This window comes from Misgurnus anguillicaudatus, chromosome 14 (genome assembly GCF_027580225.2).
Source record: "Misgurnus anguillicaudatus chromosome 14, ASM2758022v2, whole genome shotgun sequence".
NCBI lineage: Eukaryota > Metazoa > Chordata > Actinopteri > Cypriniformes > Cobitidae > Misgurnus > Misgurnus anguillicaudatus.
This window is the reverse complement of record NC_073350.2, coordinates 25,345,891-25,366,957: the sequence shown is the minus strand read 5'-3', so window position 1 is coordinate 25,366,957 and position 21,067 is coordinate 25,345,891. Positions and strand designations below refer to the sequence as shown.

The 21,067-nt window shown below is 36.8% G+C and overlaps 1 protein-coding gene across 4 annotated transcripts in view; it reads left to right on the top strand.

Moving 5' to 3' along the window:
• Positions 1–21,067, top strand: part of map4k3a (mitogen-activated protein kinase kinase kinase kinase 3a) — an 84,557-nt gene that overhangs the window by 46,582 nt on the left and 16,908 nt on the right. For 2 of the 4 annotated variants that reach the window (XM_055183179.2, XM_055183176.2), the window contains exons 13-16: positions 1,110–1,184; positions 7,916–7,994; positions 8,258–8,316; positions 19,568–19,626. In XM_055183179.2, the coding sequence (XP_055039154.2) occupies positions 1,110–1,184; positions 7,916–7,994; positions 8,258–8,316; positions 19,568–19,626 (272 nt within the window). Of the gene's footprint in view, positions 1–1,109; positions 1,185–7,915; positions 7,995–8,257; positions 8,317–11,257; positions 11,345–19,567; positions 19,627–21,067 lie in introns of all 4 variants that reach the window. The other 2 variants (XM_073876146.1, XM_055183180.2) reach the window with 2 other exon arrangements.

Sequence of the window (21,067 nt, the reverse complement as noted above, 5' to 3'; positions counted from 1 at the left end):
CAAAGTTGTTGATTTTTAATCCATAAATCATTAGGATATAATGTAAAGATCATGTTCCATGAAGGTATTTTGTAAATTTTCTACCGGAAATATATAAAAAATGTATTTATCATTAGTAATGTGTGTTGCTAAGGAATTCATTTGGACAACTTTAAAGCAATTTTCTCAACATTTTTATTTTTTTGCACCCTCAAATTCCAGATTTAGTTGTATATCGGCCAAATATTATACTGTATTAACAAACCATACATCGATAAAAATCATATTTTTTCTATTTTTAGCTTTCAGGTTATGTATGAATCTCAGTTTCAAAAAATGAATCCTTAAGGTACAATCACATTATATGTCACTGTGTATCATTCGTCTCTTTCAAAAGAGGCGTTTCTAAATCTGGTTGTCATAAAAAAAAAATGAGTACTGTCCACTCCAATAACTGACGAGAGACGGATGACTTCATTCTCATTGCTCCCAAAAGTCGCTCATAATTTGCATAAAATAAAAAATTTCTCAACTTAGTCACGTGACTGGACACACCCCATCCAGTCGCCAATGTTCACTGTCGCTCGTGTCGCCGGAAGTTGCCAATGTTCCATTGAAATCAATGAGATTGCGTCGCTTTGCTACAGCTAATCGCTGCTAGTCTGAATGCAGCTTTATGACCGGTGTTGTGGTCCAGGGTCACATTTGTAAAACATGAATATAAAAATTAGCACTAGTTATGGTGGGTTTAAGCTTTCTGAGGAGGTACCCGAAGCCAACCTCTGCAGAAGTAACATACATGTACATGTTTAGCATGTCAGCCTTTTGAATGAGGTTTTAATTGTCTAACCTTTGTAATGACGCTCTCTCATTCATTATGACCATCTGTTGAGTGTTGTGGGTTTATACGCTGACATCTCTTCCTATTGTGCTTGGTGCCACAGGGCTGCTTTTACCGAGAAGTAATTTGTAAAATCACACGGCTTCTTTCACAGTCCCCCAGCGAAAATGAAAACCGATGTTTTTTAAGGCCCCTCATTTCATCCCTCACTGTATTACCCATTTCCCCAGGCATCCATCCATCATCCTTACCCGCTTTTCTTCCTTTTATTTCCTTCCTGCTCCTGAAGTTTAAATACAGGGGCTTGTTTTTGCCCATCTCTCCTCTTTCTCGTCGGGTCTTCCGCTTTGCAGCTCGCAGAAAGGTACCAGGGATGTGTTTGAGTGTGTGTTTGAGCATCTCATAGGGTGCATTGCATCATCTAAAGATCTCTTTAATTATTAAGTGTTAATGTGATGATGTTGTTAACTAAGTTTTTATTTAGTTTGATAATTTTTGTATATTAGCATAGGTAAAACTTTACAATAAGGTTCCATTTGTTACCATAAGTTTAATACATAGGACGATACAGCATTTATGCATTTCTTAATCTTAATATTTGACCCTGTGTGTGAAATCCAGGCTAACGTCTTAAAGGATTAGTCCATTTTCTAGATAATTTACTCACCACCATGTCATCTAAAATGTTGATGTCTTTCTTTGTTCAGTCGAGAAGAAATTATGTTTTTTGAGGAAAACATTCCAGCACTTTTCTCATTTTAATTGACTTTAATGGACCCCAACACTTAACAGTTTTAATGCAGTTTAGAGATTGTCATTTTTGGCAAGAAAAATAAAAAATATGCACTTTTAAACTACAACTTCTCTTCTTCCTCCGGTCCTGTCACACCCCCGTGTGACCTCACGTAAATGCGTAATAACATCGAAAGGTCACATGTTACATAATATGAAACGCACACTTGAGGACCAATTTTAAACAATAAACTGACACAGAGACAATAATTAGTATAATTCGACATACAACAACATCGGAACGGTCCTCTTTCTCCACACTTGTAAAAACTGGGGCGTAGTTTTGCATACGTCATCCGTGACCTCTTACCCGTGATGTATTACGCTGGCGTGTCACAGGACCAGAGGAAGACGAGAATTTTAAACTGCATTAAAACTGTTAAGTGTTGGGGTCCATTTAAGTCAATTAAAATGAGAAAAATGCTGGAATGTTTTCCTCAAAAAACATAATTTCTTCTCGACTAAACAAAGAAAGACATCAACATTTTGGATGACATGGTAGTGAGTAAATCATTTGGATTTTTTAAAGAAAATTGACTAATCCTTTAAGGCTAAAGGGTAAAGATTAGGAGCATCAAAGTTTTAATAATTAATTTCACATTGATTTCTATTTTTGACATGACCTTACTCAGTCAATATTGAATATACCAAGGTTATATTTTCACTGAATGATCTTTAAATTATGTAGAATGATTTTATGTGGAAAACACTAACATATTATTACAATATATTACAAACATATCACTTTAGCTGGGTTGTCACGTTGCAGGGTCACATTATGTTCAATTTAGTACTACATATTTAAGATCAATGTGATGTATCTGTTAGCCTTAGAACAAAAAACAATATGTTGCTAATTTTTAGTTCATTTTAGTTGTTGCATTAACTAATGTTAATGAATGAGACCTTATTGTAAAAACAGGTTATTATTAAGCACATTTTCGTTATAACCTAGCCAGACTTGTTTGTGCATGAGGTGTGTTTTCTTCTTTACGCAAATTGTGTGCTCATAGCTGAAATGGGTGTGTTTGTAGTGTCTTTATACTGTGTGTGTGTGTGTGTGTGTGTGTGTGTGTGTGTGTGTGTGTGTGTGTGTGTGTGTGTGTGTGTGTTACCGAAGTGTACCCAAGGATGTTTAAGGAAGTTCTCTTGTCTGATTTGTGATCAGGGTGTTAATCCCTAAAGGAGTTGGTTTAGGAAATGGAAGCTTGCTTCAGAAGCTGTTCATAGATCCGTTACCAACAGTTTTTTGTCAGATCTTTTTATGCTGAGGTTTGCTTCGAGTGTATAATAAAACATCAAAGCACATTTTTCAAATGTAACAATGGAACATAAAATTATATCCAAAATTAGGGAAAATCTATATGAACCGGTAAAGAATACGTCCAGGTCATGTTTTACCCCCAAAACATGTTCTTAAAAAAAAACGTAACTAAAAAATCTGAATTTATACAAATCCATATTTTGCATTATAGAGTATAATTTGCAGCTGCTCTATCAAAAGATCTGAGTAGTATTTTACGGTATAATTTAATAGTGTTACTTGTTACATGTTTATAATTAAGTTTTTCTATTTTTTGTTAAGATAATTATTTTATGATTCTTGACAGTCCTCAGACACAACCCCATTGGTTTAGTATTACCAGTCTCATCATATAATGTTGATGTGTTTGCAGTGCTGGTTAGGTATTTTAGAAAGCACAGATAATGTTTTAATAGCGTTTTTAGGTGATCCAGTTAAGCTGAGAGGTGTGCAAGAATATTACATCGTCCGCTCAGGAAAGGACGCAGTGTTTGGCATGCTGTCTGTTTCTATTTCAGAGCCCTACTGTGTCCTTGTTGTCTGAAGGTCATACGTCTGTTCTTCTGTCTTATCTCTCTTTATCACATCTACTTCAGCTCAGCCGCCGTGAATCTGGAGTGAAGGATGTCCTTCAGCTACCATTTTGTGTCCTGAAGCTCTCTTTCTCTCTCTCTCTCTCTCTCTCTCTCTCTCTCTCTCTCTCTCTCTCTCTCTCTGATGTCAGTTTTTCTTTGTCTTTATTAAGTTGGCTTGTGAAAGCCAACTTATTGAAATGCTATTTAAACTTATATCTTATTATTATTCTTCTGATCCAAAATTTTCTGACTCTAACTCCTCCTAGAGCTTTAACTCTACATAATCCAAACTCAGGTCAGACCTTCAGACTGGTCTGACTTAGTGTGCTATATCTTTTCTAACTGATGGGACCTTCCGAATTCCTAAACGGGGCGCTCAAAGACCCCAAAATTCCCATTGACTTAACATTGAGACAAACTTTGACGGGTCATAGCTGCGAGTGAGAAACTTGTAGAAACTTGTGACTTATCACATCTAAGGAGTCTGACAGGCTGTGTAAGAACATACATCACAATGGGGTGTAAGCTGTACCCCTGGGGTGTAAGAGGCCCCCAAAAATCCCCATTGACTTATAATGGGACAGGAAACATGCCCATATAAGGGAATAAAAGCGTCCCAGATGGAATATCTTCACTTTAGAGTGTCGTAGAGACATGGGGGTGGGCTCATTTTACTTAGTCATCCAATCAGTCTCTTAGGATCGTCCCAGAGCTATTAAGCCACGCCCCTAGCAACAATTTTGGGTACCCTAGCAACATCTCCCATAGACTACCATTATAAAAAGCCCAGATGGATATCTTTGCACCAGAGTGTCATAGTGACATAGGGGTGGGCTCATTTTACTCAGGCATCCAATCAGTCTCTTAGGATTCTTATTGAGGTATTAAGCCACGCCCCTAGCAACCACATATGATCACCCTAGCAACATAATAAACAAAGCCTTATATCTCTGCATCTGAACATCATAGAGAAATGGGGGTTGGGTATTTGGGTCATGTTAGCTTCATGCTAGCTTCATGCTAAGTCATACTAGCTTCATGCTAGTTTCATGCTAGCTTTATGCTAATTTCATAATAAATCTTGCTAACTTCATGTTAAATCATGGTAGCTTCATGCTAATTCATGTTAACATCATGTTAATTCATATTAGCATCATGCTAGCTTCATGCTAATTCATGTTAGCATCATGCTAGCTTCATGCTAATTCATATTAGCATCATTCTAGCTTCATGCTGATTCATATTAGCATCATGCTAGCTTCATGCTAATTCATGTTAGCATCATGCTAGCTTCATGCTAATCATGCTAGAATCATGCTAGCTTCATGCTAATCATGCTAGAATCATGCTAGCTTCATGCTAATCATGCTAGAATCATGCAAGTTTCATGCTAACAACATGTTAGCTTCATGCTAATCATGCTAGCATCATGCTAGCTTCATGCTAATCATGCTAACAACATGTTAGCTTCATGCTTATCATGTTAACATCATGCTAGCTTCATGCTAATCATGCTAGCATCATGCTAGCCTCATGCTAATCATGATAGCTTCATGCTAATCATGTTAGCATCATGCTAGCTTCATGCTAATCATGCTACCATCTTGCTAGCTTCATGCTAATCATGCTAGCATCATGTTAGCTTCATGCTAATCATGCTAGCATCATGCTAGCTTCATGCTAATCATGTTAGCATCTTGCTAGCTTCATGCTAATCATGCTAACATCATGCTAGCTTCATGCTAATCATGCTAGCTTCATGTTAGCATCATGCTAATCACGCTAGCATCATGCTAGCTTCATGCTAATCATGCTAGCTTCATGCTAATCATGCTAGCATTATGCTGGCTTCATGCTAACATCATGCTAGCTTCATGCTAATCATGCTAACATCATGCTGGCTTCATGCTAATCATGCTAGCTTCATGGTAATCATGCTAGCATCATGTTAGCTTCATGCTAATCATGCTAGCATCATGCTAGCTTCATGCTAATCATGCTATCATCATGCTAGCTTCATGCTAATCATGCTAACATCATGCTAGTTTCATGCTAGCATCATGCTAGCTTCATGCTAATCATGCTAGCATCATGCTAGCTTCATGCTAATTATGCTAGCATCATGCTAGCTTCATGCTAATCATGCTAGAATCATGTTAGTTTCGTGCTAACATCATGCTAGCTTCATGCTAATCATGCTAGCTTCATGCTAATCATGCTAGCATCATGCTAGCTTCATGCTAATCATGCTAGCATCATGTTAGCTTCATGCTAGTCATGCTAACATCATGCTAAATCATGCTACCTTCATACTTAAACATTCTAACAGCCAGATAGCCTACTAAACTAAACTTCTGTCAAACCGTTTTAAACGTTCAAGCTACGCTTTTTCAAGCCAACATAAAGTTTGTCTTCAAACTTTAATATCTAGTTGTTTATGTTCTTAAAAAACATGAAAATGCTATGGGTGTTGGTATATTTGAAGAGTTTGGTTCCAAAACGCGATAAACGGCATTTAAAAAAAATTTTTACCACCAAATTCAGTATTTTATCTTTTTGAATCTAATTGTTAGTTTTACGCAAAATCCGATATCCGGCATGTTATTCTGTCATCCGGCATGGTATTCTGTTATAACGCCAGTCCTCCTTCTCTGCAGAATGCAATAAATCCGCTTAACCAATCACAGCGCACCATTCCACGCATTGTAAACAACAATGGCGGCTCGTTGAATACACACTGAATCCTAGTTTTCCTCATCTACTTTGTGCTTTGTGATCAACAAACAAACAAAAACAAACAAAAAATACTTTAATGGCATTGATAAACCTGTGGTCGTTTTCTGTGGCGGGGAAGAAACGTAAGCCACTCGGGCTGTTGGTTGTTCTCACAGGAGAGCATCAAGCTTCTGTCATGCTAACACATTGACCTCAGGGTATCTTATCAAAAACTTTACATTATTTTACTCGGAAGTCAATGAAAATCAAGCAGGACCAAAACATTTTACAGCTGATCGCTGTCAAAAAAGATCAGCGACGACATCCCAAGGATGATGGCAGTGTTATTAATATGACATAGTAAGTGTTTTGCCATTAATGTTTTTTTATCAATGTATACCACTAGTCAACTAAATGAATATAACATGGCAAAGATGAATGCGCATTTTTATATTGATTCAATAGATTTATAGCATTTTGAAAAAAACTTGTAATGGATTTATTGCATTTTGCGGAAAAAATAATCTGTTTTTATAATAAATCTTTGAAAATCAAAGTATGGAATTGAATTTCTAATGTTATTATAACATAAAGATGCTATGTGAAAGTTTGTAACAGAAAAAAGTGGTTTTCATCTTGTCACTATAGAAAACACATTTTTATTGAAATTATTCAAAATTAATTTATTGCGATTTAAACTCTTCATTTTGACTTCGTAAAAAGTCCATTTTGTTTAGTTTAGTTGGAGTAAAGTGAAACTCTATGTAATGATCAGGTTATAGACATTCATGTGTATTATGTGCTTGTATTTCATACTGTAGCTCAATTGTTAGAACATTGCATTAGCAGCACAAAGGTCATGGGTTCAATTACTAGAGAGCACAAATACTGATAATAAGGTTCTGCCAAATGCATAAATGTGAAAAAATATTATAAAGTATTTATATACAGTTTATTAGTTACACCACTTGTTTAGAGTCTTGTACAAAGTATATAAATGTTTAAAACCAACATAAATACAAAGATGACATTTTTAAGATCTCATCTTTATAATCTCAGATCTCCCATCTGTTGTTATCATTGACCCTTATATTAGCAGTTATGAAAGGTGTTTTGTGGTAAATGAATGACAGCAAACTTTTCTAGGTAGTCATCAGGGACTCAGCTGTCGGGCAACCGGTAGGCCGTAATGATTTTCTCTCGGGCCGCAGTAAGACAGGACAGCACTGTCAGATACAGGGATTCAAAGGGTTGGCTTTATGACCCTTACCGTTATCCAAGAGCTATGCCTGGTGATGTATTTTTAGCCTCTAGAGTTTTCGCCCTCCACCGAGTCCCTGGCACCGAGTCCCTGGAAATTTGAAGTGTAAGCGTTTAAGCAGCTCTTGTCTTAAATGTATTGATGTGTGCTGGTCTTGCTGATGGTGTGTTTTTATCTTAACCGGGGCCTCTGATCTGCTAAGAATGGCACACTAATATGCCCGATATCGACACGGCCGCATTCTGCCCTTTTTTGGCTTAATGTTGTTGGAGTATAAAAAGCCGTTCAATTCGAAAGTCATGTAAGTTTGCTTAGTTGTGGGCTTTCCTGTGGTTGATGGTTTGTTGAAGTGGTTGTTACAGCACTAACAAGTTTAGACTCGGATAACCTTTTGTTTTACTCATTATTATGTGCTGGTGTTTTATTCGTGCCTTCTGTATTTTCCTCAGCCTCCTGTGTCTGTTCCACATCGGATTCGTTCGGTTAGCCGTAACAGTCGGGAAGGAAAGACCCTGTCAGAGATTAACTGTGAGTGTTTGTTGGATTTTTCCCAGGGGTGCACCTGACAGGTACTCCTGTTCTCCTAAACACGCCTCAGTGAACTCCTTCATTGAATACATCAATCTGCTGCAAAATGTTTCTGTATATGAATCTGTCTGTTTGTATCTGAGTGCTTTGGTGTCAAACCACAGCTTGTATTGTCAACTTGCAATGATTATTTGTGTTTAGCTGTTTCAGTTTAGTACAATACACTGAATGGTTTTGTAATGTATGTATTTTTTTTTATTCAGTCGGTCAGGTGAAGTTTGACCCTCCTTTGACCACAGAGACGAAACCTCATCATGAACCAGTGAGTACTACCTTCTTATCGCCCTTCGCTTTTGAGTCTTTGTGTAATCGCTCAAAATTTAGACAGATCAGCCAATCACAGCCCACAACATAGCAAAAATTTGTAAACCACTACTGCCATCACTTCTGAATTATATCCCCTATATGCAGACACTTTCAGTTACATAACGTTTTCCCAACATACGTCTCAATCCTCTGTTTTCTCCTGCAACACGTCTGACTGTTATGCATTCGAGACGTCCGTCTCACACTTTCACCATTGTGATAATTGAAAGGTTAGATGCAGCTTTCTGTGGCATCTAATCAATAAGACTTCCTTTAAGCGGCAAGGAAAAATGCAGCGTTGACTCATCTTTGTCTCTCTTGAGCACTCAGGGTTTCTCATGTTGTAACTGGATTTGTCTTCAATTCATAAACCAGATCATCTTTTAACAGCAGGCCATCAAATTAATGTCGATTCCCATCGTAGCATCATGCTTATGATGTCATCTCACTTCACAACACCTCACATCACATTTGCCTGCTGTTTTTAAAGAATGAATTAGTTTTTAATTGCTGCAACTTGCGAGGGTTTAATTTTTTATTGTGAATTTATAATTTATACAAAATGCAGCGACTATAGCATCTCATAGATGTCCATGGTGTTGCTATTTACACAATATGAGAATCTTTATTAGTGTAAAACAAACCTGGTTCCAATGGTTTTGATGTGCAGTACTTGGACATAAAAACTCACAACCTCTTTTATTTTCACACTACAAAAAATGATTTTCAAGAAAAAAAACTTTTTGTTTTGTTTTCAGTAAAATATCTAAACATTCTTGAATTATGATGCTTTCTCTTGATGAGCAAAACGACCTAAGAAAATAAGTCTAGTTTTTAGACTAAAAATATCAAATTTAAGTGATTTTGTGCATAAAACAAGCAAAAAAATCTGCCAATGGGGTAAGCAAAAATCTTGAAAATTTTTCTTAACAACTAAATTCAAGAAAAATTCAAGAAAAATTTGCTTACCCCATTGGCAGATTTTTGTTTGCTTGTTTTGTGCACACAATCACTTAAATTTAATATTTTTTTTCTCAAACCTGGACTTATTTTCTTGGGTTGTTTTGCTCATCAAGAAAAAGCATCTTAATTTAAGAACTTTTAGATATTTTTACTGAAAACAAGACAAAAATACTAAGAATTTTTTTCTTGAAAATCATTTTTTGCAGTGCACACTGCAAAAAATGACTTTCTTACTTTGTATTTTTGTCTTGTTTTCAGTAGAAATATCTAAAAATTCTTAAATCAAGTTGTATTTTCTTGATGAGCAAATGACCTTAGACTAGTCTAGTTTTTCGACAAAACATATCAAATTTAAGCAAATTTGTACTTAAAAAAGCAAAAAAATTCTGGCAATGGAATAAGACATTTTTTGCAGAATTTTTCTTGTATTAAGTAAATTCAAGAAAAAATTTCTTATTCCATTGGCAGTTGTTTTTTTTTTTTTGCTTGTTTTAAGCACAAATTCACTTAAATTTCTACTGAAAACAAGACAAGAATACTAAGAAAAACAGACTTCTTAGTATTTTTGTCTTGTTTTCAGTAAAAATATCAAAAATTCTTAAATTAAGATGCTTTGTCTTGATGAGCAAAAAGATCCAAGAAAATAAGTCTAGTTTTTAGACCAAAAATATCAAATTTAAGTGATTTTGTGCATAAAACAAGCAAAAAATCTGCCAATGGGGTAAACAAATTTTTCTTGGATTTTTCTTGAATTTAGTGTTTATGAAAAATTTTCAAGGTTTTTTTTACCCAATTTGCAGATTTTTTCCTTGTTTTATGCACGAAATCACTTAAATTTGATATTTTTGGCCTAAAAACTAGACTTATTTTCTTGGATCGTTTTGCTCATCAAGAAAAAGCATCCCAATTCAAGACCCTCTCTATATTTTTACTGAAAACAAGACAAAAATACTAAGACATTTTTTTCTTGAAAATCATTTTTTGCAGTGTAATGTGACTTATTCTCAAACTATTTAGCAACATTTGAGACCATATGTGTAAAATTATGCTAAAGTCTCATAATGTATTTATTCGATTATAAGCGTCAATGTTTAATTTCAATGTTTAACATGGCCTATCTTAGTCAATATTAAATACACTGCAAAAAAAATATTTTCAAGAAAAATGTTCTTAGTATTTTTGTCTTGTTTTTAGTAAAAAAAATCTAAAAGTTCTTAAATTAAGATGCTTTTTCTTGATGAGCAAAACACCCCAAGAAAATAAGTCTAGTTTTTAGACCAAAAATATTAAATTTAAGTGATTTTGTGCAAAAAACAAGCAAAAAAATCTGCCAATAGGGTAAGCAAAAAATCTTGCAACAATTTTCTTAAACACTAAATTCAAGAAAAATTCAGGAAAATTTGCTTACCCCATTGGCAGATTTTTTTTTGCTTGTTTTATGCACAAAATCACTTAATTTGATATGTTTGGTCTAAAAACTAGACTTATTTTCTTGGGGTGTTTTGCTCATCAAAAAAAAGCATTAATCTTTAGATATTTTTACTGAAAACAAAACAAAAATACTAAGAATTTTTTTCTTGAAAATAATTTTTTGCAGTGTATATAAAGGTCATATTTTTACACAACGTGTTGTACTTTGTTTATGAATATTTTATGAAGAAAACAGTAAATCACAAAAATGACTATAAAGACTGGTTAACATAATGTTTAAATTAATGACTGTTTAAACATTGAATTTCTAAATGGCCTTCATTTTGATCTCCGCCATTCCAGTTTCAGCAATTTTGTGGATTTTCATGTTAACCTATAGGCCTTAAACGGTTATTTGGGGATGACCTCTGGTAACATCTCATCATGCAACACCTCCATCTCACCACCCATAGTTCATTTTGTTTGTAAAACTCCATGGACACCACGTGTGTGATTAACTTAAGGTTCTTGGTCCTTCTACTAAACATCTTGACACTGACGATTTTTTGGACTGTGCCGAAGAAATATACTACACTGCAAGATCTAATCTGGTATTTTTATATCAATTCTGTTTTCTGTCTTCGCGTCCCTGTCTTCTAGCATCTTTTACGCTTCGCCACGCTTGTGTAGTACAATCATCCAATCACCCATTCGTAAATGTCATTTCTTTTATTTATGTCATGATTCATTCATTTTGCCTTGTCAAATTTAGATCACGGCCATTTGTGTCTTTTCAGCTCACCTGTATATAATATCAGTGTTATAGCCTCTGTCTGTCAAGCCAAGTTTCTGTGTTGAATTATTTTGTTTGGGTATTGCAGCCTCCAGCTTCATTTAAAGTCACATTCCTCAAAGTTGATTCGCCGGCATGCTTTTCAGTAATCAAAAGCACTTTGAAACTCCGAAGCAAAGCATTTTATGCAGTCAAAGCCTTTGAGGGGCTTTATTTTTAGGCCCTGTCACAATCAGACACATCTTGAAAGCGAGCGAACGGGAATGGAGAGAGATTAGGGTTAGACAGTGGGAATGGATGTTGAGTGGGGTGGAGTGTGAGAAAAACAAGAAAAGGGGGAAAATAAGAGAGTGCCTGTGCATGTCCCACAGGGACGGTTAAACCAAAGTGCGATGCAGGTCTGCACGAGTGCAGGGGGAGAAAGCATAGTTGCAGCAAGCGACAGTTTGCCTAACAAACACAACACACTGGGTTTGTTTGAGCAATTGGTGCAATTCTGTGGCTGGGACAAAATCCCATTGGTCCGTTTGTGCCATAATGATATATCCCACCACCTTATTGTGTTACAGTACTTTCAAGACCTTGATATTCCTCATACATTCTGATTAGAGGTTGTTTTTTATCTTTTACCCTACATACATATTAAAATCTCCAAATAATTCAGTGTGAACCACTTAAAGGGACCCTCCACTTTTTTGAAAATATGCTTATTTTCCAGTTCCTCTAGAGTTAAATATTTGATTTTTGCCGTTTTGGAATCCATTCAACTGATCTCTGGGTCTGGCGCTTCCACTTTTAGCATAGCTTAGCACAATCCGTTGAATCTGATTAGACCATTAGCATCGCGCAAATTTTTTTTCCCCCTATTTTAAACTTGTCCCCTTAGTAACTTTTAATGGCAGGGGACTATTTTTGGGCACTGCGTAATATCATTGCTCCTCCTGCAGCCATGTTACGACAGCAAAGTTTTTGATTATTACGCCAGAATGAGAGTATAGTTCCTAGCCATTTCTGCCTAGAAAATCGCAACTTAAAATTTTCTGTTGGTCTTAGTACACAATGTAACTACAGAAGAGTCAAGTTTTAAATAGGAAATATATCGCAACTCTTTCATTATTTTTGAGCGCTATGCTAATGGTCTAATCAGATTCAATGTATTTTGTGCTAAGCTATGCTAAAAGTTGTACCGCCAGACCTGGAGATCGGCTGGATGGATTCCGAAGCGGTAGGGATCAGGTGGTTGGCTCTGGAGGAGCTGGAAAGTAGGAATTTTTTCAGAGAAGTGGAGTGTCCCTTTAAAGTACATTTGGGGGTGGTTTCCCGGACAGAGATTAGCTTCAGCCAGGACTAGGACTTAGTTTAATTAGGAAATATAACTAGTTTTAACAAACATGCCTTACTAAAAACATTGCTTGTGTCCATTCTGAGGCAAAATAAAGGGCACTCATGTATTTTGAGATAAGTCAGTGCAAGTTGTTTTCAGTTCAGCTCTTACATTTATTTTAGTCTAGGACAAGTCTAATCCCTGTCTGGAAAACCGGCCCTTAAAGTTTGTTTTGTTGGTAGTTGGTATCTGTTTTGTAAACGTATTTCATTGGCTGAAATAAGGTGTGCAGTATTATCAATGTCTTATATCAATGTCTTTGCTGGACAGTGTCCCTCCAGGACCAGGAATGCCTACAGTATGAGTAAATTTATATCATTGTCAGAATGCATATCATAATATAAAGAGCTCAGATGCAAAAGTTGATAAATGCTACCTAAGAAATAAAGATCCGAATCTGTTGGCATGTATTATGCATTCATCAAATACATTTGCTTCAAATCTGCTTGTTGGCAGAATCCATTAAGCCCAACGTCAATTTTCCCTCAAAGTACATGGAAGATGAATGTAAAACGACCGTGGATCACATTCAAATTTTGGTCCCTTGTGAGTACTTGTACCTGAATACAACCCGAATGTGGCAGCCACATGCATCACAGCACCACCCAATGTGCTTCAGTTTCTTTATTTTTGAATTCTAACTTTAATCATTTGCAATGTTTCTAGTTGCATCTTAAGTGGTTTTGCAACCGTTTACTAAGTATTGTCCAAAGAAATGGATTTTTGCCAAAAAAGCTTGCATGCACTTAGGGCAGGGGTGTGCATTCCTGGTCTTGAAGGGCCACTGTCCTGCAAAATTTACTTCCAACCTTAATCGAACACACCTGAAAATTCTTGCAGGATGACTTGAAAATGACATTCAGTTGTGTTTGATTGGGTTTGGAGCCGGACTTTGCTGGACAGTGTCCCTCCAGGACCAGGAATGCCTACCCTTGACTTAGAGAGTTTTGCATTCGCACTGCGTCATTTGCGCGTACCTCACCGCAGGATGGCTATTCTTGTCTTTGCATTGACCTTAAATGTAAATCACTCGCGCTTGCCGCCTCTTCTGCGTCTGGTGTGAATGCCACATTAGATTGCAGTTCCTTTTTCTGGACTCGAACCCTATCACCCCCCATAAGCACCACGACTCAATGTGCACCAACACAGTTTCAACATCTGCCAGGTTTAAAAAAGACCCTCATTGTAACGCCTGTCCAAAAAATTTGTTTTGCGTGTTTGTTGGGGGAATGAGGATTTTTTGAGTGACATCTCTATGTGGTCTGAAACCAACACTAAGATGGCACATCCAATCACATGCTTGAAATCTGTATCGTTGACTGCATATGAAAGGACGTGCAGGAACCCAACACAGAGAGAAATGGGAGGAAGATGAAGGAAAAGTATGACAGAAGCGCTGAAGCGAATCGTCTGGGATGTTCTGTTGGCTTTTACTCGTCCTCGCTCTGTTACGTTCTGTCCCAATCACTCTTACAGAAAAGGCTTTCATCAGCAGAACGACAGCCCGGTGAATGAGGATATGACTTTTTGCTGCGTAAAGCAAATTGGGTTTGTTAATCTTTGGGGGGGGAATCAATGAGGTTGTGCATGGCTAAGAGCTTTATTCCTGAGAGAGCAGGGGAGGGAACAGTGGGCGAGAGAGATATGGTCAAATCAAGGTGAGAGAGAAGAACTTGAAGAAACAGATGGTAATCAACAATAACTTCATTATTACAATGCAAAATCTTCTCCTTGAACATTTTATCTAATAGAGACGGCAGTTTTTGTACTCTTCCCTAAAGTCCTCATGGAGCAGAGGATAGAGCATTTCCCTTATACGTGTTATATAAAGAAAAATCTAATTTTCTTTAATTATCAGATGAAATTTTTAATGTATAATATGAAAGTTTGAAAACTTTCATATGAACATTCTGAACCTAAATACCACAAGACCTGCTGTATGAGGAAAATTTGTGTCTAGGTCATCAAACCTTGTGTTGTTCCTCAATGTGTGTATCACATGAATGTGTGTCATTATCACTATAAGATAATTTCACTTTGTGCCGCACATTTTAGCTTTGATTGTCAAAACCTGTCAAAATGCATACCTGTCAACCCTCCCGTTTGGGCCAGGATTCTCTCGTATTTTACCGTTCTTTTCCGCCATTATCCCATTTAAGTAGCTTACCGTATTTCTCACGTATTTTTAGTCTGTAATCTATAAAAAATTCCACTGGCCGTATTTGATGTTTGCTACATTCACCTCCGGTAAAGCAGTCAGCAGTATATCTGTAACACATCACTCAAACAACCCCCACCACTAACCCAAGACGAAAAGCTTCCCGGCGATGGTTAGAGGATAGCAAAGCTATAACCGCCACGGGCATTTAGCGTGCACATCCACCTGCCAGCGTACACAAACTCACACATTTGAATGTGCTGGCTAATGCGTGTGGCCAGGGGTGCATTTTTTGTAACTTTGCATGTAGGGAAACACTGCTGTTTGTCCTTTAATACTTAACTCAGAAGGTGTTAAAGAATGCAATGTCTCTGACCTATGTGTATAAAAAGTCACTTGTAGATGCAAGAGAGCCATACAAACGAAGATATACACTGCAAAAAAAGGATTTTCTAATTTAGTATTTTTGTCCTGTTTTTAGTACAAATATCTAAAAATTCTTATATCAAGATGCATTTTCTTGATGAGCAAAATGCCCTAAACAAATAAGTCTAGTTTTTAGACCGAAAATATTAAATTTAAGTGAATTTGTGCTTAAAACAAGCAAAAAAAATCTGCCAATGGTGTATGAAAATGTTACATAATTTTTCTTGAATTATTTCACTGCAAAATAATTATTTTCAAGAAATTTTTTTTTGTTATTTTTGTCTTGTTTTCAGTAAAATATCTAAAAATTCTTAAATTAAGACGCTTTTTCTTGATGAGCAAAACGACCCAAGAAAATAAGTCTAGATTTTAGACAAAATGTATCAAATTTTAGTGATTTTGTATAAAACAAGCAAAAAATCTGCCAATGGGGTAAGCAAATTTTTCTCGATTTTTTTCTTGAATTTAGTGTTTAAGAAACATGTTCAAGATTTTTTTGCTTGCCCCGTTGGCAGATTTTTTTTGCTCGTTTTATGCACAAAATCACTTAGATTTGATATTTTTGGTCTAAAAACTAGACCGGGTCGTTTTGCTCATCAAGAAAAAGCGTCTAAGAATGTTTAGATATTTTTACTGAAAACAAGACAAAAAAACTAAGAATTTGTTCTTAAGAACAATTATTTGCAGTGATGTTAAAGAAAAAGTAAACTTATTTCAAGACTGCCTTTTTTTTCAGTACACACTGCAAAAAAAATGACTTTATTACTTAGTATTTTTGTCTTGTTTTCAGTAAAAATATCTAAAAATCCTTAATTTAAGATGTATTTTCCTGATGAGCAAAATGACCTAGCAAAATAAGTCTAGTTTTCAGAGAAAAATATAAAATGTAAGCGAATTTGTGGTTACAACAAGCAAAAAACTGCCAAGTTTTTATGGAAAAAAAATGACCTAGCAAAATAAGTCTAGTTTTTAGACAACAATATAAAATGTAAGCGAATTTGTGGTTAAAACAAGGAAAAAAGTTTTTATGAAAAAAAAGTCAACTGATTTCAAGAAACTTATTTTTTATTATTCCATTGGCATATTTTTGCTTGTTTTGGGCACAAATTCACATAAATTTTGTATTTTTTGTCTGAAACCTAGAATTATTTTCGTAGGTCTTTTTTGCTAATCAAAATTTATTTTGCAGTGTGTACGGAAAACAAGACAACAATACTAAGAAAGAAAGTAATTTTTTGCAATGTACCTATCCATACTCTTGCTTAGTAATGAAAGGGGGGGTCCACAAGTCCGCTCACTCCCCGCGTATACAAACTCGCACATTTGGATGGTGTGCATTTTTGATAACTTTGCGTGTTGATAAAGACTCTTATTTGTATAACAGATGCAAGAGAGCCATACAAAAACATGATACAAGGTATAACCATCCATTCCCTTGTGTAATAGTGAAAACGGAGGGGGGCTGTTAGGGTTTGAGAAATATCCTGTTTTTTCAAATCCTAATGTTTTCAGGTATGCACAATGTAATGCAGAGTTTGCAGAGGGCTGCAGTTGAACCATCTCAGTTTGATGTAAATAATTGATACTACACAATTTGTTTCGCACATTCGCTTTAAATGGAGCCCAATCTTAGTTCTATCCTAAAAATATTTAAGTGAAGATTGTAACTAAAGATATTAATTCTTGTTGATCATTTTTATGCACTATTGTGAGTTTAAATAAAGCCAATGCTTTAAAATGATTTTTTTCTCTTTCCCATAGTATTTACAGTACATATACTGTATTTGTCATTGGCTTATATACAGTGATGTATGAATTTGGATGACTCATGTCACGAAGCATGTCACGAATACTGTACATGGACATTTCTCATATTGCCCTTTCCAAACTCTGACGTGCAGTGCAGTATATAAAAAGTGCTGCTTATGTTTTAGAATCATATTAATTCATAAGCATCAAGTTATTCCAAGTCTCTGCCTGTTTGAATGATCATATTGGTGAGTGGGAGTGGAGATAGCACATGGCCCAGTCCACCCACAGTGCTCTAATTAAGAATACAACATGAACAGTTTGAATTAAAATCTTCCAGCAGATCTCTTGGAATCAACATTTAGTTTATCATCATAAAAATAGCAAACTATTAAAAGTATTTCAGTATAGAAAAGAGCTTTGTATAGTAGAGGTCTTTACATGTCTACTTATGGCACTTTCCATTGCATAGTACCCCACGGTTTGGTTTGGGTCAGGTCAGCTCACCTCACTTTGACTTGGTTAGCTTTTCCATCGAGTTTAGTAACACTTCGGAGTGGGAGGGATTATAGGCGTGTCGTTATATTCGCGCTGCCTACTGCTGTGACATCATACAAGTGAGAGCGTCATTGTACATTCCCATACATTCATTTATTTCTCAGTCCGCCACAAAATTAAAATTGCCCCTCCACAAATAGATGTTTGCACATCGTGTTTATCACTACCTCTGTCTCACATGACAGCTTCTGTACAAACACCCGTGGCGTCGGTCGACGCGCTCTGCTGAGCCTCATTTAAGTTGCATTTAAGCATATATGTGGACATGTGCCACCACAAACTGCAAGTCTGGAAAAAAACTATTATGGTGTTTCTGATTCTCAACCTGTGGATGTTTTTCATCGCTAAAATGGAGTTTGGGAATTTACAGCAGAGCTCGAGACGGCACAAGCTGCTAGCACTGAGGTAAAGCTAATCTTTTACATTATAACGATAATGCTGATAGTGACGATTCTTTCAGACCAATCAGTGATCTACAGTGTTTTCGCGTCACGTTTTGGTATCAGCTCGAGTCGCTTTGAACCCCGACCGAGGTGGTACTAAAAAAAGTATCGGGTACTATGTACTGCACCCAGTGGAAAAGCTCCCAAACCATGGGGTACTATGCAATGGCAAAGTGCCATTAGATCCAAAAACCCAAGGTCTGACCCAAGACCCGAGTGGGTTTGTTATATTAAAGGTCTTCACAAGTCCACTTAGATCTGAAAACCTGAAGTCCGACCCAAGACCAGAGCAGGTTCGGGTCTAAAAGTTTCACATGTGCCTCAAAGACGGGTCGGGTATAATAGCGGCCTCGGGTAAATTGAAATGAATGCGTTTTTGCAGAACGGACCTGAGAAGACCCAAACTATCTGGTGTATGTGCATCGAGTCCTTTTACAACCCTCGATCTGTTTGCCAAGAGCACTTGTGACATTGTGTGGCTGGCGGTAGGTTGAGCCAGACCTGTCAATCAATTTTAAATGCAGACTGTAGCGGTTAGCTTGATGTCGTCGTCAGATAACAAATGAAAATAAATAGAGCAGCGACCCAAATTGGTTGGAGGGCCACCTGGGTTTCTTTTTGGTGCGTGCTCGCTGTTGACTGCATACATGTCGGTGCTGTTTAAATTCGGTTCCAGTCAGGTTCAAAAAAATTTCAGGTCAGACTCGGGTCTAATTTTGTCAGGGTTTTCTCAGGTCTTTAAAAAAAAAATATATATTTATGAACATCGGTTTCATGTAAAAAGTGATCGGGGTCATTTCAGTTCAGGAACATTTCTTCGGACCCGAGAAGACCTGAGTGGAGTTTGGTTTTATTGGTTTTTGACTTTACGCATAGCAAAATTGTGTTAATAATAGTGTAAGTTGAAGACCATTTTTACCTCAAACAATACAACCTATCTCCCCAGTTAATTTATACACTGAATTGAGTTATATATTTATAGTTCTTTGTGCTTGCTTGCTGATATTAAGCTACAGTTACACTTTGTATAAAGTCTTATCATTTTTCTATCCTTCCATTCACTAATAATCCACTAACGTGCCAAATGCATGTGTGGATAACTAGTAAACAATACTAATTGCAAACAAAGACCCTTGAGTTTAGTGTGTCTGAATATGCTGTGCCAACACCATGTCATTTTTTCTTCATTGTGTTTTTTGACACGTGCATGAATGTTGCTTTATCACTGACAAATAGCCAAAGCTTTGTGTGTTCATACTTACGTTCGGTATAATATGCAGCTTAAGATTCATGAATGTGTGACTTCCTTTCTTTTTGTTTCAGGATCTACAGATGGATTATGGGCAGGGTTCTCCAAAAAGCTCCTTCCTAGGAGGAAACAAGTAAGTTTGTTACATACAGTACAGTACAGCCGGCCATTTAACTTGATATGCAGCTGACGTCATCTGTTGCATAGTGAATAAAAACAGCTTTATGGTTGCAAACATAAAATAGAAGTCAACACGGCTATAAATAAATTGTTTAGTAGCATTAACGCTACACTTAAATAAAAATGTAACAAAAAATAAAGATGCTTTAAAGGTTCTTTACAGCGATGCCATAAAACAAAAATTTTTAGTGGAGAGAGACGCTTTAGTTTTATTAATGAAAGCCTAAAGATAGCTCTGTACACTGTGCATTCGCATTTCCATTAAATCTCGCTAGAATCTATTATGCTGTGATTGACGGATGGCATAGAGTTGTTTGTTTAAAAGGATTATTGTCGCATCATCATGTGTCAGCTGACAAATGCATTGAATCTTCTTGAATAGCAAACCTGCTTTACTGTATTCATAAATGAGTTCATGCAGAGGTAAAGACACATAATAGTGACATGTCACCCAATACCGTGACTCTTACATGCAGACCGTAACTCTTACAATAGACGTGCCCTTTGCCTTGTTCACTATCTCTGCCATGTAGCGAACAGAAGGTCGAGTAAGACAGATGGAGTGAAAGCATTTGCTCTGTGTTTGTGTGAGGGACTATGCATGTGTTCAGAGGTGTTGCTCTCAGCTCTTGTCAACAGATGGGCTCTGGATACTTTCGGGAGACTCCCACTCAGTGTACGGATGCTAATCGGTTTTCATTCAGTCGGCACATGCCAACGCATGCCTGTAGACAGTTAACATTGTATAGCTCAGTGGTTAAGCATTGCGTTAGCAGCACAAAAGGTCATAGGTTCGAACCCAGGGAACACATGCTGATCAAAAATTTCTTTTTTGTAATGCATAGCAGTGCATGTAGTGCATGATCTCTTAAAGCCAATGTTGACATTTGAAATCACGTAAATAAACACGCCCCTACCCCAATAGAATCTAGACCTTCTTTTGATAGACCCGTCCCACACATACAGGTACGCAACCCATGCAATGATGTCGGTTAGTAGACATGCTCCTTAATGCCGATTGGCTACAAGTGTGTTTTGGTACTCGGCCCGACTCTCTTTTCCAAAGTGTTTTTCAAAAATCATTTTTGCATAATTAAAGGCTTGACCGCTTGAGTGACAGGTGAATTGCCTCTGCTGCCACGCATATTTAGCTAGGTGGGCGTGGTTTTAGCAACCAGTCACTTTAGGTCCACCCACGTCCCGCTCTCTTTGCCGATTTTCGGTCATCCAGGAGTGACGCGCTGCCATGATGGTGACGGCAAGCTCCGCCTTTTTGGCCTTTAAAAAAATGCTCTTCACAAACCTACAGGTGATGTCCATATTTTTTACAGTCTGTAGTATGGGTAGGATCCATTCAGCCATCGTTGTATTGCAAATACAACATGGCTTTGAGT